Source organism: Colossoma macropomum, unplaced genomic scaffold (assembly GCF_904425465.1).
Source record: "Colossoma macropomum unplaced genomic scaffold, Colossoma_macropomum, whole genome shotgun sequence".
Lineage (NCBI taxonomy): Eukaryota > Metazoa > Chordata > Actinopteri > Characiformes > Serrasalmidae > Colossoma > Colossoma macropomum.
This window is the reverse complement of record NW_023495275.1, coordinates 177,676-205,000: the sequence shown is the minus strand read 5'-3', so window position 1 is coordinate 205,000 and position 27,325 is coordinate 177,676. Positions and strand designations below refer to the sequence as shown.

The following is a 27,325-nucleotide window of genomic DNA, read 5'->3' as shown; positions in this document are numbered from 1 at the left end:
CTAGAAGAATTTATACGACTCTACTCAAGAACTTTAGTTTCCAATTAGTTTCTATATTACTCTCTAAAACGCAAAGCTGTACCAACTGATACCGATATTCATCCTTTAAATATTACCACACTTTAAAATTAGCTACTTTTACAGCACTTAAGATCAAAAAGTAGAGCATCTAAACATAGGCTACCGTGCTCAAACCAGGGACACGCATAGGTACTCGAGTAGTTGGTTAACCGTTCGAGGTGCCAGTATTTGAAGACTGAAATCACTGTTCACGAATTCGTTACGTTTTATCACTTCAGTGAAATGCTAATTTTAAACAAACTGTAAAATGTCGTAAGTATTTTACACGTTGCTGCTACGAAACATCAGTTCCTTAACATGATCCTGCAGCCCTGCACATTTTCAAGGACGTGACTAAGAAAGCATAGCTAGGTATGGCCAAGCTTTTTCACTAATTAGGTTAACTAACTTAGTGAACTTACTCTAGCTGATGTTAGCCACATCCAGAAACACTGGAAATGTGTCCCTCTGACAAACTAACATGTTGGCAGATGTACAATGACGAGTGATCATCAGTATTCAGTGTTATGACAGCTAACTCTGTTAGTCATTAGCTCATCTGAAGAGGCAGCCTCCGTTAACATGAAAATCTACCCATTTACTAATTACCCATTTTAGTATAATAAAGTTTTAAAATGTGTTGCTTTGCATGCCACAAAATAACGTCAGCAGTTTTTTCCCTTGTTTTTCCAGTTAAGTGAGTATTCTTCATAAACCCTTACTGACACTTGGCCCTTACTACATGGCTAGTTTTTTTTTTTTGTTTTTTTTTACAGGGCTCCCTCCGATATCCAATCTGATACAGATACCCAACTATGAGGCCATCTTTAATAGCTAAGTATTGCTAAATTTACCAGTCCTTCAGCTTGTTACAATTTGCCAACTCGCTAACGAGGACTATCTTAACACACCGCAGGCAGTAGTGTCCGATCTCCTTACCCGTTTCGATGTCAGCGTACGCCAGATCCTTCCTTCCCCATCCTTTCTCCTCCTCTCCGCCCGTTCTGCCCTTCCCTTCTCCGCAGGGTCCACTGGCAGGCGCGCAGAGGTTGGGCTGAGGGTCCCTCCGCAGAGGTGCAGGCAGGACGGGACAGGTCTTGTCCCGGGACAGCGCCCCCTGCCGGTCCCACAACTCCTGCAGGTTCTGGAACTGCCGAGGTTTGCTGAGCCGCAGGCCGGTCAGCTCGATACAAACCTTCAGATTCTTCACTTCCTGCTCTGAAGGCTGCCGCCACACATCTACCAACAAACAACAAACAAAAGGTTAACATTTACAAGCCTGCGGTCATTTTGCCACACATTCAATTTACGTTAAATCCAACCTTTAACATAACTACGTAGTTTATTGCAGTTAGTTATATAATTAGTTGTACTCAATTACATTTACATCAATTTTTCATTCTGCATTAGTGCACACAGCAAAAACTTAATCGAACTCAAACACAAATATGGTATCAATCGAAAGTTGAACATTTTTAAATTTCACAAAATTCCTCCGCTTGCTTTTATAAACGGTAATTGCTGACATAAAATAAATAAGATTTAAGCTAGCTTATGCTGGCAAAATTTGCCACAATTGACACTTTCTAAATTTAAAATTTAGAAACTTTTTAAAAATTAACCAAAAACAAGTATAACTCACGTTTACATACAACTGTTTTGTAGTTTAATGCATTTACTGCATATTAATGTATTACATCAAATCTCTGGATGGATTGTTGTTGATCTAAAACAACATTCAATTGATAAATGTTTCATCAAGTTTGATCAAGAGTTTCAGCTTTTCATTTGCCCAGCAGCCATAAATGTTTCGAGGTGAGCCGGACTCGAGGCAACAAAGAAAAGTACAAAGTCCTTTTTGAGCACATGCAGAAGAGAAGCTCTGTATGCTTCTGCCTAAGCAAGAAAAATGTAAGTCTCATTTGGGACGTTTAGTGTGTTCTTCTTCGGGACGTTTACAGTTTCTGCGAGTGAGCGTCCTCAGAATACAAGAAAAGACCACGAAATTGAAGATTTGAACAGACACACAAACACACTACAATTAGAGAATTACACACACACACACACACACACACACACGGACTTGTAGGCAGGGAGAATCTTGAAAAGGCCGGAGCGACACAAAGGCTGTTTTGATGTTGGTCTGAAAACGCCCTTTAGCCCAAGCACAAAGCCGCAGCGACCCGGAGGACACACGCACACGGAGCCACGTGTGGGTTTATACCGAACATGTGACGGCAATAAACACAAATCCAAGATGGATCGAAAAAGACGTTCAAAAGAGAGGGACTAACGGCATTAGAGTTACATAAACAGAGACAAATATGTACATCGCTGCTGTCAAAGCAAAACCTCTCCAAAATCAAAACTTTACAAGAAAAGGAAAAAACCTACTTTACTTTTAATGTAAATCAATGGAACCAGAATTTTTTCCAAGTCATTTTGGGTCATTCATCATGAAATTTACATACAATGAAAGGCATTTTCAAATTATGTCAAAAAATGAAAAACATTAAAAACAGAGATGCAAGGTTTTGTTCCGACAACAGCACTAAATATATATAATACATGCAAATGTCTGTTTATCTTCAACTTTAAAGATATGTATGAGTGTATAATAACTTTTTAACACTTACACACTTTGATTTTTCTTTTTCCTTCAATGTTATCACTATTAACATGTAATATTACCATACTTTTTCCCAACACAAATCTATATGGAAATTTTTCAAGCTCAGCTGTAGGAGTTGGTTGGATTTTCTACTTCTTAAGGACAAAAATGGCAAAACAAATAGTATTACTAAATTTGCATACTTCAAGACATCCTGTCAATACACAGTATCATGATATTTAATTTTTCCTGATGTGTTGAACAGACCAAAAAGATTTTTATTCAATTTTTTACATTTATGCTGCACTAAATCCAATTAACCACGACTAATTATTCTCTTTCTGTAATGAAACATGCAGCTGATTGTTCTTTAATTACTGACAAGCTCCATGATATGAGCAGAAAGGCATATTTTGATGTAGTTTATCATGATAATTGTAGGTACAGTCATGTTGTCCACCCCTACCTTGATTTTTCTAGGATGAATAAAATCCTTAACTTTGAATATAAATTAATATGACGATAATTTTATTCTAAGTACTTTCAGACCATTTCTGTTGAACCATTCCCTTTCAAATGGGTGAGAAAATAAATTTGAGGTTTGATATGACCGCAACAAAAAGGGATCAATTATGATTCGGTTAGAAAGAAAGAAAAAAAAGAAAAGGAAAGAAGGAAAGAAATAAACAGAATGAAAGAAAGAGTGGTCTGTTTTTTTCTTTAACCTGAAATGAGTCTGGCCCTTTTGGCCGGTGCGGTTGTTTCATCCTCCGCTCCGTCTCTCTCCCTCCCTCGCTCTCTCTCTCCATCCCTCTCTCTCTCCTCGGCCGAGCGTGTGCAGTCAGGGTGGCCTTGGCTCTGCTCCAGGCCGAGCGGGCGTTTCCGGCCGGTTGCCGTGCCGACAGCGGCCCCCTCCCCCGCCTGCTCCTTCCTCTCCCTCTCATCCCTCGCTCTCTTGTCCTCCGGCGGGCCGCAGCGCTGCAGGACGGGGACGCGGTTACCACCTGCACGCACACACACACACACCCACACACACACACACACACACACACACACACACACACACACACAGAGTGAAATACAGCGTTAACCACACAGTTCACATCACGGCCTGGAACAAAAAAAAGAAAAAAGGTGTTTTCAAGCAATCAGAGAGAGAGAGAGAGAGGGAGAGAGAGAGAGAGAGAGAGAGAGAGAGAGAGGGGGAGAGAGAGAGAGAGAGCGAGAGAGAGAGAGCGAGAGAGAGAGAGAGAGAGAGAGCGAGAGAGAGAGAGCGAGAGAGAGAGCGAGAGAGCGAGAGAGCGAGAGCGAGAGCGAGAGAGAGAGAGAGAGAGAGGGAACACCAGCTTTGTCCCCCCTTCCCCGGACGCCCTCATGTTTGCATTAGCTTCACCACACCCTTCCCCGCATGGAGAGAGAGACACACACACACACACACACACACACACCCTCCCTCTCTTTCCCTCCGGCTCCCTCTCTCTCTCTCTCTCTCTCTCTCTCTCCCTCCCCGAGCTTAAATTAGCCTGAAACATCCGTGCCGAGAGCTTAGGCTGCGATCCAGCTTCAAGCCCGCCCCCTTTCTATTCTCTCTCTCTCTCTCTCTATTCCCTCTCCCTCTTTTTCCATTCCCTCTCTTTTTCTATTTCCCATCTTTCTTTCCGTCCCTCTCTTTTTATACTCCGTCTCTCTGTTTTCTATTCTCCCCTCTCCCTCTTTCTTTCTCTCTCTCTCTCACTCTGGCAGTAAAAGGCCTGCTCTGGAAGTCTCCAGTCTGAGAGCGGTGCGGATCAAAAACAGACGCTGGGGGCTCGCTCTCTCGCCCGCCGCACTCACACACACGATCGCACCGTTGCCACAAACACATGCACTCATGATTGCGCTCGACCACGCAAACAAAAACATTCTGTTTAGTGTCCGTACTCGTACCCTATAGTGGTGTCAATACAATTCTATACAGCATGAAACGCTCCAATACGACTCGACACAGTTTGACACTCCGTGATACAGTTCAAAGCAATTCGATATGCTGTGATACAAAACAATGTTCTGTGATATAATTCGTTAAGTTACGATATGCTATCAATACAATACGATGCTCTGCAATACAACTTGATACAATTCGACAGCTGTGACAATTTGATGTCACCATGTGATACAATTCAACACAATTACACACGATACAACACAATCCTATTTAATAGAGTCTGATATGATATGTTGTAATATGATACATTGTGATATGTTGTGATACAATATGTTGATACAATTTAATAAACTGTGATACAGTTCGATACAATATAGTACGTTGCGATACAATACGTTATGATACGATATGTTGTGATACAATTAGATACAATATAATACGTTTGAATACCGTATGTTGTGTTATGATTCGATACAGTACGATACGTTGTGATACAATTCGATACATGATAATACGCTAGAATACACTGTTATGATACAATATGTTGCAATACGATACGTTGCGATTCAATACAATGATATACTGTGATAATTTAATTCTTTGCATTACGATATGCTGTAATACAATGTAATTAATCATACTCTTACATCCCCAACACACAACCTGCCAGTCTCACCATCATAAAACTCTCCCTGCAGTTTGTCACCTTAAACTCACACACACACACACACACACACACACACACACACACACACACACACACACTCCAGTGGGCCTCTCCGTCCTGCCCCTCTACTGGCCCAGACAAGAATGCTGCTTGTTGTGCCTCAGGCACACACACACACACGCATGCATCTCATGACACATGCATCCCATAATTCATGGCTACGTCAGCACCATGGCAACTCTCCACCAAAGTGGATCTCCATGGCAACATTGTTCCCTGCCGCCCGGATAGAGGGAGAGTTGGCGCGACCGCTCCGATGAAAAATGTCCACTAATAACCCAGAGAGAGCGAGAGAGAGAGAGAGCGCGAGAGAGAGAGAGAGAGAGAGAGAGAGAGAGAGAGAGAGCGCGAGAGAGAGAGGTGTCTGTTTTTGGAATGGTCTCCCAGTATAGGAAAATCGGGAGCACAGTCTAGAACACTATTACAGGGAACGGAATTCATGACTGGCCATTTTGGGGACACGGAGCAACACCGTCATTGGGGGGCTCCACATCCCACCCAAGAGCAGAACAGAAAAAGATGTAATACTTAATTGATTTTGATGAGAAAAAAAATGTAAGAAAGTCAGAAAAGATGCAAGGGGTCATCTGGTGGCTCCAGGGGGCCCAAAGCTATGGCTTATAGCGAGAGAGAGAGAGAGAGAGAGAGAGAGAGAGAGAGTATACACTATGTTTTCGATGAACAGAATTCTTTTGTGCCCGATACGGCTTGCACCACAAACACACACAACCCTCCGGGGCGCCCAGAAACTCTGCCAACATGCTCAGCTCGCTAAACACCCACCAACCTCACACATCCCAACACACACACACACACGTGCGTGCGGACAGACAGGAAACACCCCGGCCTCTGGGAAAGCCTGGAGGGAGACGGAGGTCACGAACACGAGTTATGTAAATCTGGAAATTTAAATGGTTCCATTAGCACACGAGGACAGCGGGAAAACAGGGGGACGGAGAAAAGACGACAAAAACAGCACAGAAAGAGAGAGAGAGAGAGAGAAAGAAAGATAGAGAGAGAGAGAGAGAGAGAGAGAGAGAGAGAAAGAGAGAGAAAGAGAGGGGAGGGGGGGCAGGATGAGAGACGTGCATGTGTGTGGCGGTGGAGGAAGTGCTGTATCCGCTGTGTTGGTTGGAGCTGCTGTGTGGAGCCGCAGAGAGCGGGACAGTCCCTACAGCAGGGGGGAGAGAGAGAGAGAGAGAGAGAGAGAGAGAGAGAGAGAGAGAGAGAGGAGAGACACGAGACAGAAAAAAAGAAAGGTGAGTGGAGGGAAAAAAAGAAATCAAAAGAAAAGACCAAAAGAGAGAAAGAGAAAAAAAAGATGAGAGAGTGAGAGAAAAGAGAAAGAAAGGTCAGTGGAGAAAAAAAGACAGAAGAGAAAAGCAGAAAGGGGGGAGAGAGAGAGAGAGAGAGACACGAGACAGAAAAAAAGAAAAAGAAATAAAAAAAAAAGTGAGTGGAGGGAAAAAAAAAGCAAAAAAAAGACCAAAAGAGAGAAAGAGGAAAAAAGACAGAAAAGAGAGTGAGAAAAAAAAAAACAGAGGAAAGAGAGGGTGAAAAGAGTGAGAAATCGAGTGAATGAGTAAGAGAGAGAGAAAGATGAAAGAGGCAAATGATGAGCCAGAGCGGCTGTGAATGATACGTGATGGAGAAGGAGCAACGACAAGAGAGAGAGAGTGTGAGGAGAAGTGGTGTGAGCGAGCGAGCTTGCACGCTTGAACAAGAGAGAGAGAGAGAGAGAGAGAGAGAGAGAGAGAGAGAGAGAGAGAGAGAGAGAGAGAGAGAGAGAACGCGTGGAGGACGGCAAGTCCGTACGTGTGTGTGTGTGTGTGGTGTCTCACCGCTGTGTGTGTCAGTCTGCTGCTCCGTCAGTGCTGTAGGAGTTTTAGAGCCGAGCTGGCTCTGCTCCCACTCCACTTCTCCGCGCTGGCTCTCCGCCAAACCCCTCTCTCGCTCCTTCTCCCTCTCTTTCTCCCTCTCTCTCGCTGGGCCGGGGCTCGGCACACACCCCTCCTTCTCCTTCAGCTCCAGCTCTGAGAAACGCATCATCGCACGCTGCACACACCCACACAAACACACACACACACACACACACCATGAAATGAGAGATTCTCCGCGATCGAGAGCGCTAGTCACCAACCGACCTCAGCACAACGTAAACATGACGTCCAAATAATAACAGTTCAGTTACTGCAAAACTGCATTTATGCGTAGAAAGCAATGTGGTTAAAAGCGCCATTTGGTGAAAAATCAAATTTACACAGTTTTACCCCAGATTTATGTAGCTGCTTAACCAAGACGCTACTGTTTTTAGCTATACTACGTACATTTTTGGGTCATACCGTATCAGAAACTAATCTATTTAAGATTACTTCCAGACATGTTTTGGCAAAAAATCTAATTTGCAGTTTTCCGCTTCAGCTGAGACGATTTTAGTGTCCAAATTTTGCTTCTTCATTTTAGAGTTGGAGCTATGAGGCTAATTCTGCCAACACTAGTCAATAGTCACCCAAACATTTTGCAAAAATACAGCCACAAAACTTCACTTGTGATGAAGAACACAGTATGACTTAACATGAACTGGTAAAACCACCAAACTTCACTGCACAGCTACACATAGCAGGTAACTGCTTTAGACTACGCAGATTGAAAAATGTTTTTTGGATGTAGTTACATAAGGTTTGGGTGACTATTGACTACTAGTGTGTGTTAGCAGCATTAGCCTTGTAGCTTCAGCGCTGAAATAAAAGAAGCTAAACTTGGACACCAAAACGGATCTAATCAGCTACATCTAGGACAAGTGGAAAACTGTAACTCGGTTTGAGGTATGTGACGAGTATGTGATGACTGATGCTGCGTTCACAAGTTTGCGGCAGATGGACGATGGCGAACCGGATATTCCATTAATTTCAATGAAGCCACAATGGAAAATGGTGCTAAAGCAAGCAACAACGGTATGCAGACTGCAATGGTAAGTGGAGCAATCTGTCCAATTTTCCCAAATTTGCCATTGAACCACAGATGCCAAGCGTCTCGTTGTTGAATCCCAGACGAACCCAGTATTGTCCAACACAAACAAGAGTACAGAGCGCCCCCTGCTTTTCTCTACCGTAAATCAACAATTGAGCTACACTGTTAAAGCTCTCTGCTGATAATCTTCCATTTTTGCCAACATTGCGACCACCATGTCAACGTCTGCGTAGCTTCATGCCCATCGGCCGCGTTTCCACTACGAGGTGTGGAATGCCAGTTTGTCCAATGCAAATATGTGAACGCAGCATTAGGCATGCAGTTTACATGAGGCTAATTGCTAATTAAAAGTTCCATTTCTTGTTAGCTATATTAGAATTGCAGTGCGAAAACCAAAGGACCAAATTCCCAACACCAAACGCATCTAGGCCAACAGTCAGCGTTTTTGCGCTGAAGGGGGAACTGTGAAGATCTGATTTTTCGCTGAATCATTTTTTTAAGAAAGACAAGTCATGCCGTGTGATTCTTTTTCCTTAAATGAGAGAGTGTGTGTGGCGACACATTGAGGAACAAACGTTCTGAGTCAATAGATGACCTTGTGCGGAGGGGGGGAAACACCAAGCGTTACTCATTTCAACTTTGATTAGTAATAAAAAAATAAAGAACTAACCTCACAGTTAGCGGCTGGTTGACTTAAATTACTGTCCTCTGGTGATACGACTTCCATCTAAGCAATTAGAACGTGTGCTCAATATCTTTATCTTTCCAGTCATTACATTCATTTAAAACACAGTCAACATGATCTCAACCCCCCTTTCAGACAATGACAACACATCGATTACTAAAATTGAAGAAAACAACAAAAATACAGCTCTTGATAAAATCAGCTTGACGGACTGTGGGTGCGCTGTAGCTAAGAAAGCAACATGAGCAACAAAAGCGTGCCATTTTACAGTTTATTAGCCTTTTTAAACAGGGTCACAATTCACTTTCTGGTCAAAAGTGCAAAACTAAGTGTTCTACCCAACATTAAAGAAGGAAGTGCTGGATATAAAAACAAAAAATAGCCCAGGAAAGAAGCTGAAACAGGGCTGCAGACCATGCTTTGGTGCTGGACTGAGGACTATTAAAAGAAAAGCAGCGGGGCTGGCCCGAAGAGCACTTTACAGGCTTCGAATAATTGCTGGTATTTCCGGATGGGTACCTGAACACTCACTCTCAAAATTGGCTTCAAGACCAATTTTACTTACGCTTGATAATTATCTATAATTAACAGTCATCTTAAGCATATTCTTTGTATTCAATGGGTGAAAATGACGTATTAATAGTGCTGATGATCAGAGATGATCGGAGATGATTCACCAAACTTGTCATAGCTCCATGATAAGTTTTGCAAGAAGCATTTCTTCTTATTGTCTGAAAATTTGCAGCGTTTCCATGTAATATATTTTCGGGCATCTCTGATCTTTTAGCTTCAGTGGCTACATGGAAACCGGTGCGGTTTGTCACACTCTGTGGGAGGGTGACCTGGATGCTTAGCATCCAGGCCAATGACCGTTTTATCCAAAGGCCTTTGCTCATAAAATCTATTGGAGTAAAAGGTTCAATTTTTGTGGCAAAGTTAAGAAATAATAACTAATAATACCAACGTAACAAATGGGTGCTCTGGTTTTCAAATTTTTGGGCCAGGCCTAGCAAGCTGCTGTGAGCAGCTAAACCTGCTATAAATTACTATTATATTCAAAACTATCCATGTATTAATGATAATCGCTCTATCTAAAGGCTTTTGCTGATAAAACATGTTGCATTAAAAGCTATAAACGTAAAGAACAAGTTGTCAAGTATTCAAATTATTTGGGCCAGATCTAGTAATTTGTTCATAAATATATGTTTGGGCCAGCCCTAAGAACACAATTAATAGTGTAATTTAGGCCAGGACCCTGCTGCACTGAGGAAAAGGTTTCCTTTAAAAGTCCTCAGCTCATCAGACAGTTACTGCAAATGCGGTAGAATACGAGGTCTGCCGAAACCCCCCTTTTGCTCTATCTCTCTGCACTCAGCGTGTGCGTATGTGTGTACACTAATGACTCTGCCAGGCAGAGCACTCGTCTCGCTGCTGCTGCTGAAGACCTCTAATCTTCCCCATCAGAAATGAATGGGCCGGATTTCACTTAAGCTGGGAGGGCTGCCACTGTGCGCCGAACGATCGGGGGCTTGGGGATGTGTGTGTGTGTGTGTGTGTTTGGGGAGGGAGGTAGAATAGAAGCTCTGTAGAAGTGGGTGTGTGGCTCTGGGCACGGTATTGCTCTCGCTCTCTGACACACACACACACAGACCCTGCCAGTCTCCAGGGCTCGCCTGCAGGTTAGCGGTTGCCTGAAGCATTATGTGCTAGCGAGGCCGTGGCGGGCGCAGACACACAGAGCAGCTGAGCTTCCGCTCGACTGGGCAAGCACAGCCACAGACGGCATGTTGTGTTAACTCTTTCTCCCGCTAACCCAGCCGCACGCCCTTACACGCAGACACACACACACACTCCGTGTTGTGTTAATTCCCTCTCTCACGGCTGCCGCCAGAGCCTGCCCGCTGTTCGACAGCCTCACAGCAGGGAGTGAAAAAACGAAGGGGGGGTGGCGGGGGGAGTAGTGCAAGGGTAACAGCCAACCATAATTACCGAGGCGCTCAATATGACTGAGTGTGGTGGTCTGACGCAAGAGCTGCCTCAGAGCGGAACTACGGCCGTTAGAGCCGGGTTTATAGAGAGGCTTTACCCTTCACAGGCCAGCCAGAGCCCTTCTAACGAAGAATGACAGTGATTGGCCTTTGATTTTCTCACTGACTAAGAACTGAACTGAGCACTTATACTGAAACAAAAATGTGTCAAGTGTCCCCAGAACCACTCATACCTAAACCTTAACCTGAAGTACGTTGAATCTGAATTTGAATAGTTTATGACTCTAGTGTGTGATTGCGAAACAAGTTTGAAAGCAAGCATAAAGTTAAACATGAACTAGCTCAGCCTCCGCATGCCTTGCTTACCTGCAGGGCGCGCTGTTCCCGACTTAGTTTGCTGGAGTCTGCGTAAAGCTCAGTGGTGACGCACTTGAAGCGGTCACCCACGTAGCCAGATGAGTTGGCTATCCTTTTGGCCAGGCTAGACCGCTTGTTTTTAGAGCAACCTTGTCCATCTTCCTCGCCCTCATGAGATTCTGCGTTTTCTGGTCTCTCCTTGCCCAGATCCATGTACTGCCGGATGGCATGGTGCCGATCAGGCTTGAAATTAGCGGCATCAGGTCGAACCCTGTCACCAGAGGTCCTGGCACAGCGCAGAGTCTGCTCCTCCAGAAGAGGAGGCAAAGGACTACGCTCGCTGGAGCTCTCCTCGCCCTGGCTTTGCCCAGGAGACTCGGGACGCTCCTGTGCCTCGGCGGGGCTACAGGGCTCTGGCTGCCGCTCAGCCTCAGCTGGCTTGGATTCCGCTGGCTGGCTGGAGCGCAGGATCTGCATGAGTTCTGGCTCCTTCCCTTCGGAATTACCAGCACTCCCAGTCCTCTCCCCTGTCCCGCTGCCGGCTGGCTTGGTAGGCTCTCTCTGCTTGGCAGGGCTGGCGCTGTACTTGTCTGGCTCAGGACTGCCATCTGTGTCGTCTTGGACTAGGTCGATGCAGACAATCTCCTCTTTGCTTGCTGCGTGGAGCTTACTCTGAAGCTTGGAGCCCAGAACTTCTGGCCCTTCTGACTCCCTCTCAGATTTGTAGCGCATGTCCATGTCAGAGGCACTCTGCTGCTTGTAAGAAGTCTCCTCATGTTGCCAAGTCTTTTCCTGAGGTCTAGACCTCAGCTCAACTCGCTCATTGACTTTGGGGTCAAGAGGCAAGTGGGGAGACATCAGGGGATGGACCATCTCTTGTGAGTCATGGTAGGTTAGATACTCTCCATGAGTGGGCGGTATTCCATAAGGAAGGCCAGGCTTATGAGGCAAACGTGCGGCATACAGACTGCTGCTGCTCAGCAGGACTGGGTGCGGGTACACTGGTCCTTTGCTCGGCAACTGCAAGTGTGAGAGAGACATACTCTCTGGAACGGAATATGGGAGGTATCTGTTAGCGTATGCTAAGCTAGTGGGCAAGTAGGTTTCACCCTGGCCCATGTAGAGGTGACTAGGTGGATGTCCATTTTCTATGTGGGGCTGCTGGGGTTTGAAGCTAATTTCAGGGGTCTCTGATTTTTTAGGGGTCTTTGTGGGCTTTGAGGCTGAGGGGTGGCTGCCTCCCCGGTTAGCCGTTGGTACCTTCTCTGGTGGAGTAGGGGCAGACTTGGGCCAATCACCATTAACCTTGGGAGAAGGGGAGGCAGATGATGGTCGACATGCTGATGTCACAACAGGAGCAGGGTTAGAGACGACACTATTGTTGGGTTCACCTATCCTTGGGCAAGAAGAGCTCCTTGGCTGCTGGGTTACATGCTCTAGATTCTTGCATTTGATTACTGTGGAAACTTTGCTGTGTTTGGATTCAGAGCTGAGTGTCTGGGCTGTGCTTGGCACCACCCAGGAAGAGTGTAAAGTGCTAATAATCTCAGGCCTTTCTGGAGTTTTAGATGAAGTGCTGACGGCAGAGGACGATGGGGACAGAGTCTCTTTTAGAAGCTCTCTGCTTGGGGGAAGTCCATAACGAGAGGTGGGAGAGTAGCCCAGTTTTGCCAAAGCCTCTAGCTTTGGAGGGAATCCATTAGGAGGTCCTTCAAAATCCATGATTTTGCCAGACAAGTCCAAAGGCTTGTCTGCTGGGTCTTTGGTAGGGGGACCCTCCTGTGCAGGTTTCTCAGTGGAGGTTTTCACAGGGGAACTACAACCTTTCCTCTCACTTCCTCCACTTCTGTGCTGCTCTGAACTCCCTTCTTTAGACTTGGACTTCTGATTGGCAGGCCTTACAGGAGAGCGATTCTCTTGTGACATGTAGAAGGGGTGGGAGACTGCCGGAGTGGACGAGGAGGACAACGAGGACGAAGGACTCCGAAATATGGGCTTCTGGAAGTCTAAAGTGCTGTCCACAAGTGGTGGGGGAGCACCAGGGGGCTGAGAGGATCGTGGAGCAGGACGGGGTGCTTGCATCACCAGCGAAGGGCTTGAGTCTACTGGGATGCTTGTAGTAGAGCTGCTTGTTATGCTAGCACTACTACCACTACTACTACTGATACTGGTGCTGCTACAGCTAATGGTAGTACTGCTGCTGCTTGAGGTCTTGCTCAAAGGGGTTCTTATGGGCTTGCTGCTGCTAATATTTCCAGTGTTGGAGTGTTGCCTCTCACTTTGTGCCTGGTGGTGTGACTGGGCCTGCTGCTGATGCAAGGACTGCTGCCCAAATGCAGAAGGCTCATGGTGAATCCTTGGCCCGATACTCTGTAAGGTTTTGTCTTGGTGGTGCACCAGTGGCGACAGTGCCGTGGGGGCTACAGTACCTGTAGGAATCCTTAAAGGAGGTGGAAGGGGTGATGAAATGGGGGCTGGGGTGTAAGGGGGCATGTAGAACAACCGCTCAGCACCGGCTGCACTCCCTCCTGCCCCAGCGCAAAGTGACTGGTAGGCCAGGTGTTGGGGCAGGTATGGTGAAGGCTGTGACATGAATGATGCTTTGTACATATTCAGAGCAGCGTACTTGCTGGAGTCCAGGAAGGGATATATTCCGGCTTCATGGTAAGGACTCACCCATGGGAGACGCAGGTAGCCACTTGCGCTACCACCACTTAAGGCCAACTCTGAGGGCTTATCCACAGGTCCAACATGCCTATCCAAGCCCAAAGTGTCCGCCCCAGTCCCTGGCACAACCAGTGGTTTCTGAATCCCAGGTGGGGGGCTTTTATAAAGTCCAACGTAACCATTTGTGGCTTTTCTACTGTCCAGTGACACATCAGGTTTATAGAGTAATTCTGGGATCCGGTCTCCAACGTAGCCCTTTTCTGTTGGCAGGGTTCGGATTCCTGGCGGATAAACTATTCCCCCGTGAACATGGAGGCTTTCCCGCATCAGGCTGCTCCGATCAATGCCAAGTGCTGTGAGAGGGTTCATTCTGCAGGCTGCACTTGCATCCACCTGGGAGGAAGACAGAAAAAAAAGAAATAAGGCTCAAGCTTCAGAGACACTTCTGAGAGCAAACAAAATGATTAAGCACACTCAGGTTAATTCAAAACTATCTGAAAAGTAAAAGTTTCTGTAAGAAACCTTAATGTGGGAGGAAGATAATGCAATAAGTGTATTTGGTGAAAGTTTGATTCTGCCAATAAACCTAAATTTCTAAGTTTCTTTTTTAACAATCTTCAAACTGTGCAATCAGTATAAAAGGGCCTTTTCATAACCGAACACAAATAATGTCACATAAATTTGGATTTAAATGCAGAGTTATGAACAGTGAATTTCTTTTGTTTCTCGCATAGAGAGCAAAAGCTAAAGGAAGCGGTGCGGAAGTCACAATGTATCGCGTCAGTCAAGGTCACAGAAGGGAGACGGCAAGATCGTTCTTAAATGTCAGCCTCGCCAAGGTTTCCGCAGGGGGAGACAGGGCTTTGATGTATGCTTTAGGAGACGCCCGGCAGACAGCTCAGATCCGTCTTCCCATCGGGCCCAGGAGAGACCGAGGCGCGTATCTACGCCAAGGAGATGGCGGGGATCTAAATTACACTGATCCTACTGGCATGTTCCCACTGCCTACACACGTAAACAAAGGAGAAAACGACTAGGAGGAAACAATTGTCAGATGAAGGACTGATGCACATCAGGAAGGGTAAGCAGGTGAACAGGTTTATTATGGCAAAATAATGCAAAAAAACAGTGGGACATGTGAGTGAAGAACAAATATCAGCTGCAAATCTATTGCTTTATGACACCATTTGATAAGCAGTACAGAGATAAGGCCTTACCATGCTTTGAATGATGCTTTAGAGTTTTCAAATCAATTCTTGCTGGATTCTCTGGTCGTCACCATCCCTTGTGAACAACTTCCTATGAACGGAAAGCAGGATTTAAGTTGATATCAAACTTGGACATCTTTATGACAATATCTGTACTATCACAGAGTGCATTCACGAAATCTTTCTACTTCTATTTCGGAGAAAACGAGCAAAAGATTTGCACACAAAATGGCTATTTTGTAGTCGTAAGTAATTAGACAAAATGTGTGCCCTGTATACCTTTCCATCAAACCGGCAAAACGGGAGCACCGGCTCAGCACAAAGGCTAGAAAAAAAACAAGCAAACAGTCTCTCCGGTCAGGCCACAGTCTGTCCTAAAACACGCCTGCTTTTGCATGGCCGGCATCCAGGCTGCGGAGCACGTGACTTTGTTATCAAGGAGCGAGGGCTCCGATAAGAAATGCCTCCGCGTGCTCGGCACCCCTCCCCCATCCTCTGCTCTCCTCCGCTCTCCTACCCCGAAAAAAGAGACCGGAGGGGGGGCGGATTCATCACAGCGCTGCGGAGGGAAAGATGCAAAAGATGCAATCGGCCTGCCGTGCAGCCACCCAGCCCGTGTTACTGACGCCCCGGATTTCAATAAGGCAGGCCAGGGGCTCTTATCTGCACCCTGCTGCCACTGATGGGAGGGGGTGGAGGGAGGGCTAGACTGCCCTGTCTCATCAATCACACGGAGGCCCACTCTAACCACCAACCCCCCCGTCTCGTTTTCGTCACTTCCATGGCAACCAGTATAGCAACAGGGGCTAATGTCTAAACAAGGAGAAGGAGGAGGGAGGAAAGTAGGGGAGTGGGTTGGTGGTGGGGGGGTGGTTTCATAGCTTGGAAATTACAGCCCACTGCGCGTGATCACAATAGAAAATAAGCAATTACAAGAAGCAAAACTAATTAAAGGATTTTCTTTTTTTTTTTACATGCAACTAGCATTTTAATTCGACAAGGTCGTTTCACAGCCAGGCTGCAGCTCGTCGCCCGTGCCAGGTGCTAATGGGCCGACACCTTTGGAAACACCTACATGCGCACGCACACACACGCACACACACACACCTTAGCCCTTATCAACATGTAAGCTTTTATTGCCACCCCATTATAACTTCCCCCATATTATTAACCCTCTTATTAAACATTGTAAATTCCAGCTTTCTTCCTGAGCCTCCGTCCATCTGTACATCCATCCGTTAAACACTAATCCGGACCTTGGCTCGCATGGGGTGTGTTTTTGGGTAGTGGTGGGGGTCTAGATGGCACCCTCACACCACCCCTCCCCTTCAGAGCTCAGAAGAGAAAAGGGCCTCTCAAAGGGGCCATCAATCAGAAAACCAAACAGGCCACTAAAAGCACATACGACTCGCACATGGACTTCTTTTTCCTGGCATTTTCCTTTTCAGTGTAAATGCCAACAACCATGCAGGGGTTAAACCGATATTAAATTGCTGCTCAAGGCACCGACAAAACTAATTTAATCGCCCAAACACAAAGTCTTAATAGTATTTGACACATTAAAAAAAAAAAAAATTAATAAGCTACACTGCAAAAAATATCTTGGCAAGTGAAATCATCTTAATTCTAATTCTAAATATTAGATATATTGATTATGTTATAAGATTATTTAACTTAGTTTTACTTATTTCTTTTAGGTTATTTCAAAGTTGTCTTACACCACTGGCAGATAATTCTGCTCATTTCAAGAAATAATACTTAAAAAAAATTTATCAGCCAACAAAATACAGTTTCTCGAGACAAAATGACTCGAAACTTCCAAAAAACAAAACAAACATTCTTACAACATCAAAATGAGAAACACTAGATATTTGACTAGATTTGAGATGGTTGCACATCGCAGGATCATTTTTCTGCAGCGTAAAAATCACGTCAAAAAAAATCAGACGGTATTTCAGTAAAAGCAGTATACACAGGAGTTATTCTAGAGTAAGCATGTAGAGTACACTTAGGCTAGTCTAATTCTAAGACAGGACCCAGTTAGCACCTTAGAATACAAGTTCAAGTAGAAAACAGCTACACAAGTAAAACTGAATAAAAATATAGAAATAAAAGAATGAATAAACATCAAAGTATGTACATTACTTATGATCATCATGATGCGAGATGGTGAAACGACAAACTTGGCAAAGGCTTTTAAGTCCTTAGTGAGATTGTTGTTTGCAATGTCGTGTAAAATAAAGTGAAACGCAGAGGGCACAGCGCACCAGAGAGACTGAGAAAAACGCCCACAGCACGAAAAAGAAAGACGAGAGTGTAAAAATGTGTTTTCGCTTTTCAGGTTGAGAGAGAGTGAGAGAGATTTAGACTCGGCTGGGTCTCGCGCAGGCCACCATTTCGCAGCACAGCGCGGCAGGGCGGGGGAGTGGGGGGGGGGCGTGTATCGCTCAGCTCACTTTAGCGCTGCTGGGTCTCCTGCGCGGCTACTGTGTGCATGTCGTTAGGCAGCCTTAGAAGAGCCCACGGCCCTCGGAGCCCTGACGGGATCATGTGGTCACACAGATAAGATCAGGATCAGCCTGGAGAGGGGTTTAAGGGGTTCAGGAGTTAAGGTCTACAGCGCTGCAAGCGACGGTTTGGCAGAAACACATCTGTACAATTTTCCTCCTTATCCTAAATGTAGCTGAGCCAAGTGTGGCTTGTTTTGTGCTGGAAGTAAGAAGGTCAATGTGGCCAACGTGAAAAGGAAGCTTATAGGTCACCAATTTGCCTAGTTGTATCTACTTGCTGAGTCCCCTCAAACAGACCTGCATGGGTTCTGACCCTGATAACTACTGATAGTGCAGTCTTAGAAATAAAGGTACTAAACTGTCTCTGGGTCAGCGCCCCTCTTGTCACTGGGGTGGTACCCTCAAGGGTTCATCTCAGTACCTTTGGTGAGGGAACATAATTGTACCATAAAGCATTAAAATGATATGTTCTAAGCTGTACTGACTCCACACACCCCGTCTCGTCTCCAGGCTTTTATTTTACTGTTCTGTTTTAAAACATTCGGTTATGAAAAGGTACAAATACGAACTTTTCACCTGGAAAAACTGATTTAAGGTTCACAATCAGACCTTAAAACCACTGTTGTGCCTTTGAGGGAACATTTACACTGTTTGTACCTTGATGAACGAAAAATGTACCTGAACAGAACCTTTATTTCTAACAGTGTACTATGATGGGCTATGGTTATAAGTTCGGAGATTTGGGTATTGGGTCTAGGTTCCATAGCTTTGGGGATTACTTATAGTATTAGTAGGACTGGACAAGTTTCATGATATTATTACGTTTAATGTTATATAGGTTATATAGGTTAGTTTCCCCACTCTAGTCCAGATCATGTGGGTCTGTATTGGTCTCATTTACTACTGGAGTTTCAACGTTTTAAACTTTTAGACTTAAAACTAAAACGCCACATCATTTCCGCAGCTTGCGCGACCCTGAATAAGAATGGTGGGAGTTTATATTTAATTGGCCTGAACGAGATGATGCAATGAAGGTGATAAAACGGTTGCGTTTGAGTGCTCTACTTGCACGCTGCGCAAGCTGCAATGCTCCGTGTTCAACGGCTTCACGCTCTCGAGTGAAAAAAGAAAGAAAAACAGCGTGGAGGCTCCTGCTGCACGCGGACACAAAAAGCGTGATGAAGCGGAGAAGCTCGCGCTCCCCCTCCCCCCCCCCTCTCTCTTTCTCTACCCCTCCCGTGAGAGCCTCTCTCAGAGACAGAGGGAGAGACTTCAATCACTCTGCGGCGTCTCCGGGCGCGAGCGCCTCTGTAACCGGATCCCCGCGCCTCTCCGCTCTCGCGCACCAAATTTCCACTCGCGCGCTGCACGCAGACCGGCGGCAGGATGAAAACATAAAGAAAGCAGACAGCGAGACAAAAAGACGACAACGAAACGAAGCGAGACAGAGATCCGAAAGACAGTTAATCCCAAACCCAGCTAATACCAGACCAGAACTCAGTTAATACGTAATCCCAAACCCAGCTAATACCAGACCAGAACTCCTTTAATACTTAATCCCAAACCCAGCTAATACCAGACCAGAACTCCTTTAATACTTAATCCCAAACCCAGCTAATACCAGACCAGAACTCCTTTAATACTTAATCCCAAACCCAGCTAATACCAGACCAGAACTCAGTTAATACATAATCCCAAACTCAGCTAATACCAGACCAGAACTCAGTTAATACATAATCCCAAACCCAGCTAATACCAGACCAGAACTCAGTTAATACGTAATCCCAAACCCAGCTAATACCAGACCAGAACTCCTTTAATACTTAATCCCAAACCCAGCTAATACCAGACCAGAACTCAGTTAATACATAATCCCAAACCCAGCTAATACCAGACCAGAACTCAGTTAATACATAATCCCAAACCCAGCTAATACCAGACCCAGAACTCCTTTAATACTTAATCCCAAACCCAGCTAATACCAGACCAGAACTCAGTTAATACATAATCCCAAACCCAGCTAATACCAGACCAGAACTCCTTTAATACTTAATCCCACACCCAGCTAATACCAGACCAGAACTCAGTTAATACATAATCCCAAACTCAGCTAATACCAGACCAGAACTCAGTTAATACATAATCCCAAACCCAGCTAATACCAGACCAGAACTCAGTTAATACATAATCCCAAACCCAGCTAATACCAGACCAGAACTCCTTTAATACTTAATCCCAAACCCAGCTAATACCAGACCAGAACTCAGTTAATACATAATCCCAAACCCAGCTAATACCAGACCAGAACTCAGTTAATACATAATCCCAAACCCAGCTAATACCAGACCAGAACTCAGTTAATACGTAATCCCAAACCCAGCTAATATCAGACCAGAACTCCTTTAATACTTAATCCCAAACCCAGCTAATATCAGACCAGAACTCAGTTAATCCATAATCAAACTGAGTTAGTACCAAACTCAAAACCCACTAATACCAAACCCAATTAATATCAAACTTACACAAAGTTAATACATACACTAAAACCCCACTAATACCAAACCCAGTTTAAACCAAACCCCAAATTCAAATAATACTTGACCCAGAATCCCACTAATATCAAACCCAACATCAGTTCATACCAAACCAAGCTAATAACAAACCTAAATTCAGTTAATATCAAACACAAAACCAGTTCATACTTAACCCAAAATGCTGCTAATACCAAACTCAAACCCAGCTAATACCAAACCAAGTTAATACTTAAATCCCAAAACCAGTTAACAGAAAACCAAGTTAATACCCAACCCAACCCCAGACCTAGCTAATACAAAACCCAACCTTAACATATCCCCAAAGCAGGCTAATGCTAAACCTATTTCCAACAACAAACCCTAACTCAACTCCAAACTCAGTAATTTTCAAACCTAACCTAAAACATTGTTAATACTCAACTTTCAAATCAGCTAATCCCAGGCTTTACCTAATGCTAATGCTGGTTATACCCAACACCCAAACCCAGCTAAAACCAAACTCATTACCACACCAAGTTGATATCAATCCCAACCTCAAATCCAGTTAATAGCCAACACCCAAACTCAACTAATACCACCAGTTAATACCAACTCCAACCCCAGTTAACTCCAAATCCAGTTAATACAAACTCAAACACAACCCTAAACCCAATTTAACTAATATTCACAGCCTCAAACTGATAAAGCAGAACTAATTAAACTGATCAATGTTCAGCAACACAGGGGAAACGCAGCAAATCAGTGCGATCATGAGAGCAAGCCCGTATGGGAGTCATGCCGACACTCCGGAGATGGACACGGCACGCAGGCGTGTTTATATATCTGTCTACCTGTTTATTTATTTATGAATCATATTGCGTCTTGACAAACAAAGCGTCCTGTACTGGTGCAGCTAGCACCAGCAGCTATCTGGAACCACTTCATATGTGTTTGGAATTAAAGCAACGTTTTCGCGCTTGAACAAGTTTACTAGAATCAGTTTTCCAGGAGGGACACGTTAATAATGCTAACTGGGATTAGGGTGTTCACCCCACTGCTTTTCCAGTGCGTTCGTTGCATTTGTGAAGCGTTCAGGATTTTGTGTCCCAGCGTACGTCCATTAACATTCAAACATGGCTCCTTCTCCTTTTCTCTGAAGCTGAAAGGCCCGAGTGTGTCCACCAGCCTGGCTCGCTGTTCGGAGCCTGTGCAAGGAGGCACGAGCTACCGCTATAAATAAACAAACCCTGAGAGCAGCACACACACACGGCCCTGTTTACAGCAACAGACGACCCGGTCAAAATGTGGAGTTTCACCTCACACAGACACACGCACACACAGGCTGTGCGCGACGCACAAAATCCGTCAAAGCCATAAATTGCGCTGCTGCGTTTCTGTGTTTTCTTTGGCAAGCCAGCTGAGACCAACTCTCAGCGAAGGGCTGTGGACAAAAAGTACCAGCTGAAACGGACATGCTGAAATTTTTAACTGCATCTCACAATATACTAAAAAACAAACCTGTAAATCCTTTGTGTGTCCTGGTTAAATACTGGCTTGGATTACTTTATTCACGTGAACGCCTCAGTCTATTAGAATCTCCAGTCTGTGATCGGTCGAGGCTCACAACACGTGACAAAACATTCAGTGATTAGTGGCTTGTATGCTTAAGGCTGCACTGCATGATATATCAATACTGCGAATTTCTCAAAGATGATTAACAAGCGATGTATCATACAGTTCCTGTACAGTTACAGAGAAATAATCAGCTACCGAGCAGCCAGTCTGGAGACTAATAGTGTAATAGTGTCAACGCAGCACTGGAAAAACTGAGTGTTCAAAACTGCAAATTGATAGTTTTAAATTTTGGTTTGAAGTGTTTTCTCTTCTCACCTTGTAGTAGACAAAAATGTTCCATTTTTCCTCTGAACCCAAACTCCAAACCCAGACTCAAACTACCAAACCCAATACCCAGTTAATACCAAACCCAACCTCCAAACCCAATCAACACCAAACCCAACCTCAAACCATCAAACCCAATCCAACACCAAACCCAACCTCAAACCATCAAACCCAATCCAACACCAAACCCAACCTCAAACCATCAAACCCAAATCAACACCAAACCCAACCTCAAACCATCAAACCCAAATCAACACCAAACCCAACCTCAAACCATCAAACCCAATCAACACCAAACCCAACCTCAAACCATCAAACCCAAATCAACACCAAACCCAACTTCAAACCACCAAACCCAACCTCAAACCATCAAACCCAATCAACACCAAACCCAACCTCAAACCATCAAACCCAAATCAACACCAAACCCAACTTCAAACCATCAAACTGAACCTCAAACCCAGGCAATACCAAACCAAACCATCAAACCCTGTTAATACCAAACCCAACTTCAAGCTACAAAACCCAACCCCAAACATAGTTCATGCCAAACCCAACCTTAAACTACCAAACCCAACCTCCAAATCCAGTTAATATCAAACACCAACCTCAAACCCTGGCAATACTAAACCCAACCTCAAACCATCAAACTCAACCTTAAACCCTGGCAAAACCAAACTCATCCACAAAGCAGGCTAATACTACACCCAATCCAAACAATAAACCCTGCCAAGACCAAATCTCGACCCCAAACCCAGTTTATACTTTACCTAACCTGAAAGCACCGAATCCTCTGAATAAACGGCAGTTTCAGGCTACATTTTTGTGGAGCTAATATTGTCATACAACAGTGTTGAAGTTTAATAGTAGACTTACTTTCATGCTATGTAACTTTCATGTGTGGGAGTGTTAGCTTGCTTGTAGCATAAATGTAGCTTAAGTCATATTTTGATTTCTATACGGCCCCTCAATTTAGAGGATCCGGGGACACCTGGGAACAAAATCACGTATCATGTTTGGAACACCAGAAATGATGAGGCTACTTGTACAAAAGTCTCATCAATTTTAAGGGGGTTGCAATTTTATTGGTAAACAAACTGCTATGTTTAACTCAAAACACCAAAACATTAAAAAAAGGTTCTTCAAAGGTTCTTTAGTAAAGAGGAATGGCTCTATATAGAACCATGACCACGCAAAGAACCACCTGATGAAAACTGTTCTTCACGTTGATGGAGAATGTGTTGTATATGGCCCTATATAGAACCTTTTTGAAAAGGGTTCTATATAGCACCCAAAAGGGTTCTTCTATTGTTATGGTGTCAAGCTTGTAACAGCAGCAGAACCCATTTTGGTTCTGTTTTCAAAAACAACACACTCTTGCTCAATCTGAAGAACCATTTGACCATGCAGATGGTTCGTTAAACGGTCATGGTTCTATACAGAACCGCTGTCTTTACCAAAGAGCCCTTGCAGAACCTTCTTTTTTTTACTAGTGAGAATCATAATTTCACCCTAGAATTGAAAACCATATCGAAACTGAAAAGGTGGATCACTGCACCCCTGCTCGAGACCGGAGAGGCACAAACAGCGCGTGCAGGGTCAGATTAACCGGAGCGCGTTGCTGATTGGCTGGCAGTGCGCAGGCATTACAGGACTACAGGAGCTGAAGACGGCGGGCCAGCTGGACTTGGTTCGCGGTCAGGCTGCAACGAGGACACGCGCAAGCCGGTTCTTCTCGCGCGTGTTGCGCTGGTGTTGTGTGCGTTTAAAAGGGTTAGTGTCAGAAATACGTACACGCGCGCGCGCGCACACACACAGTCCTCTTTTGTTTGGCAGCGCGCGCTGCGTGTCCGTGCCGGGGCGAATGTGGGACAAAGAGACTCAGAAACTCGCTTCACGACACAAACAGATTAACCAGCGGCGCTGCTGGGGCGGGCGGGGGGGGTGGGGTCCTCCATTAAAGGGGAACTCCACCGAGTTTTCAAAATTTCTGAAAAATTCATAATTCTTTAAGATGCAAACAGAGGCATTCAGGGAGGTTTGGTGTAAAACGCTCTGCTCTAGAGAAACTTACAGAGTCAGAATTGTTCACAGTGGTGGTGATAGGAACCAGACGAAACGGTCATGAATACACTGTCTGATCTCTGAGAAGTTGTTTGACGACAGTTTTGACCTAAAATATCCTATTAATCCATTCGTGGTGGAGGGATACATGCTGGGCGCTGTGCAGCAAAATAGTCCCTGAAGATTTATGACTATTTTCCCATCATCAACATTCCATATAAACTCAGAAGACTCGTGTAGGTTCACTGGTGGTTCTGGATAGTAAATAAAATGTCTATATTTATGTTGTAGTCATGGCGACCCCTGGTTCCTATCAGCACCACTGTAAAGACATCTGAACCATTTCACACCAAACCACTCTGAATCTCTGTTTACATCTCAAACTACTGAATCATTATAGTGAAATTTAAAAAATATTGGTGGAATCCCCCTTTAACTGGGCCTAGTACAGGAACCACAGCGCGAGCGAGCGTGTATGGTATGTGTGTGTGTGTGTGAGGCGGTAACGGTCACCGGAACGCCTGCGCGAGCTTTCCGCTCGCCCTCTTGCGCACACACATAGACACGCTCGCGCGCACACACATAGACACGGTACGATCGTCTCGCGCTGTATCGCACGCGGACACGGAGCGGAGCGCGAGGCCAGCTCCAAAGCAAACAAAAAAAGCATAAATACTTGAAATAATTTTTTAAAATAATTTTTAAGGTTTGTTAAGAATTATAATAACAACTGATTGAAACACAATAATAATAATAATAATAATAATAATAATAATAATAAAGTCCTGTAAATGTTTATGCAGCTAGATTTAAAAATATATATCTTGTATCTTGTTTTAGGAATAAACTAGACCATATATGATCCGCGCGCGACCTCCAAAGCTCCAAAACTCGCGGACGTTAAAAAGGGCGAGGCTCCCAAATCAACAGAGCCCCGCGTGCGCTCACTGACTGAGAGGAGGGGGGAAAATGGTCAAATAAAATAGCGCGCGAGGCTGAAAACAGCACGTGCATTTCTGAGAAATCAAACAAGAGGGACGCAAAAAACTACGATCCGCTCTCGCTCTGAATCAGCGGCGCGCGCGGAGGAAAGTCCCGCAGCTCAGCCTTTAAACAGCCGCGCGCGCACACACGCACGCACGCAGACAGATCGGGACAAAACAACACACACACACACACACAGGCGCAGGCATAAGTTCGCCCGCGACCTCCTGCCCTCCTTCAAACCTTCAAACGCGCGCGGCTCGACGCGGCAGAAGAAAGCAGACAAAACAACAACAACAAACACCGTGTTTACAAACAACTTCAGAACTTTGGCGTTTGAAGCGCGCGGTCCACTCTCACATACACTCTCTCTCTTTGTTTCTGGCTCTCGCGCAGCCTCGTGGGCGATTTTTTTTTATTGTTTAAAGCCCGCAGAGCCATCAAAGAGAGCGCGAGCGCACACACACACACGAAGAGAGAGAGAGAGAGAAAGAGGAGAGCGAGAGAGAGAGAGAGCGAGAGAGAGAGAGAGCGAGAGCGAGAGAAAGAGGAGAGCGAGAGAGAGATAGATAGAGAGAGAGAAAGAGGAGAGAGAGAGGTGAAGCTTCATTAAAGTGAGTTCACAGCTTTTCTTACCTGCTGGTCTCGCTGATTTTCTCCTCCTCGCGCTCCCAACTAACTCACAAAGGGGGGCGCGAGCGCACGCGAGAGTCCCCGCGGCTCGAGCTCCACGCCGAGAGACACAGAGAGAGAATAAAAGCCACAAAAGACGAGTTTAAAGTCCCAGTAGATCCGCTCTTCTCCTTCTCCTCCGCCTCCGCTGTTTGTTTGTTTGTTGCGGAGCTTCGCTCGCGCCCTTCTTCTCTTTCTTCGTCTTCTTCACCGGCTGAGAAGAGCACGCGACTCCGGCCGCGTCCACACAGCACACAGCGAAGAAGCACGGAGGCACACACACATGGCGCGCGCGAGCGAACGAGAGAGAGAGAGAGAGAGAGAGAGAGAGAGAGAGAAAGAGAGAGAGAGAGAGAGAGGAGTGTACAGGTGGTGTTTTCCCTCAGGTCCGTCTCGGCTGTTCAGTTCGTGCCGCGCGCCATGTTGAGAGTCTCCCGCGGACACACGCGCGCGCACACACGCACACTCACAGTGAGAGAGAGGGACTCACACTCCCCGAGAGCACGAGGCGGAGGAGCCGCGCTTCATGCGGGAGGCGGAGCGGCTCTGCCCGCCGGCGCGCGCATGGTTTATGGTTTCCGTTCGCTCGAGGCTTCCCAGCTTGCGCGCTCCACAGAAACACGAGGAAAAACCAACAAAGCTGTCGATAACGCGAACGATAAAGCGCCGCGTCCTCTGCTCTTCTGCCGCTGCTGCTGTTCTCGCGGCGCCCGGAGCGCGAGAGTCCGACACGAGACACGCCGGAGCTTCTGAACGAGGAGCGCGCGCCGCGGAGAATGAGAGCGGAGCGAGGGAGACACACACACACACACACACACACAGAGAGAGAAACCCAGACACACACACCCCTCCCTAATCGCGCGCGGCGCACACACACAAACTCTACCCAGAGGGAGGAGGAACCACAATTACCATAAAACCCCACAGAGAGAGAGAGAGAGAGAGAGAGAGAGAGAGAGAGGAGAGAACGGGGAGAGAGAGAAAGAACGGGGAGAGAGAGAGAGAGAGAACGGAGAGAGACAGACACAGAGAGAGAGAGAGAGAAAGAACGGAGAGAGAGACACACAGAGAGGGAGAGAGAGAACGGAGAGAGAGAGACAGAGAAAGTGAGAAAGAACGGAGAGAGAGAGAGAGAAAGAACGGAGAGAGAGAAAGAACAGACAGAGAGAGAGAGAAAGAACAGAAAGAGAGAGAAAGAACAGAGTGAGAGAGAGAAATAGAAAACGGGGAGAGAACAGAAAGAGAGTGAACGAAGAGAGAGAGAAAATGGAGGGAGAGAGAGAGAGTGAACAGAGAAAAAGAGAGAGAGACAGACAGACAGAGTGAGAGAATAAAGGCAGAACGTTCGAAAAGAGGAACGTATAAAAAGAAAGAAAAGGAAATGAAGACAGAAGCAGACGGAGAGAGAGAGAAAGAGAAAAAGGAGAGAAAGAAAGCGGTGTGACCCAGTAAATCAGCGCTTAGCGCTCGCGCTCACACCCCTATT

The 27,325-nt window shown here is 45.5% G+C and overlaps 1 protein-coding gene across 3 annotated transcripts in view; it reads right to left on the bottom strand.

Moving 5' to 3' along the window:
• The window catches only part of bcor (BCL6 corepressor), a 62,541-nt gene extending 35,784 nt beyond the window's left edge, over positions 1-26,757 (bottom strand). Inside the window, exons 1-7 of one of the 3 annotated variants that reach the window (XM_036561815.1) lie at positions 25,804-26,757; positions 15,207-15,288; positions 11,332-14,382; positions 8,963-9,019; positions 7,164-7,377; positions 3,397-3,675; positions 1,000-1,299 (exon numbers count right to left, since the gene is read on the bottom strand). In XM_036561815.1, the coding sequence (XP_036417708.1) occupies positions 1,000-1,299; positions 3,397-3,675; positions 7,164-7,377; positions 8,963-9,019; positions 11,332-14,382; positions 15,207-15,209 (3,904 nt within the window). In that variant the 5' untranslated portion in view covers positions 15,210-15,288; positions 25,804-26,757. The remainder of the gene's footprint in view (positions 1-999; positions 1,300-3,396; positions 3,676-7,163; positions 7,378-8,962; positions 9,020-11,331; positions 14,383-15,206; positions 15,289-25,803) is intronic. The other 2 variants (XM_036561816.1, XM_036561817.1) reach the window with 2 other exon arrangements.
• Positions 26,758-27,325: the final 568 nt, after the last annotated feature.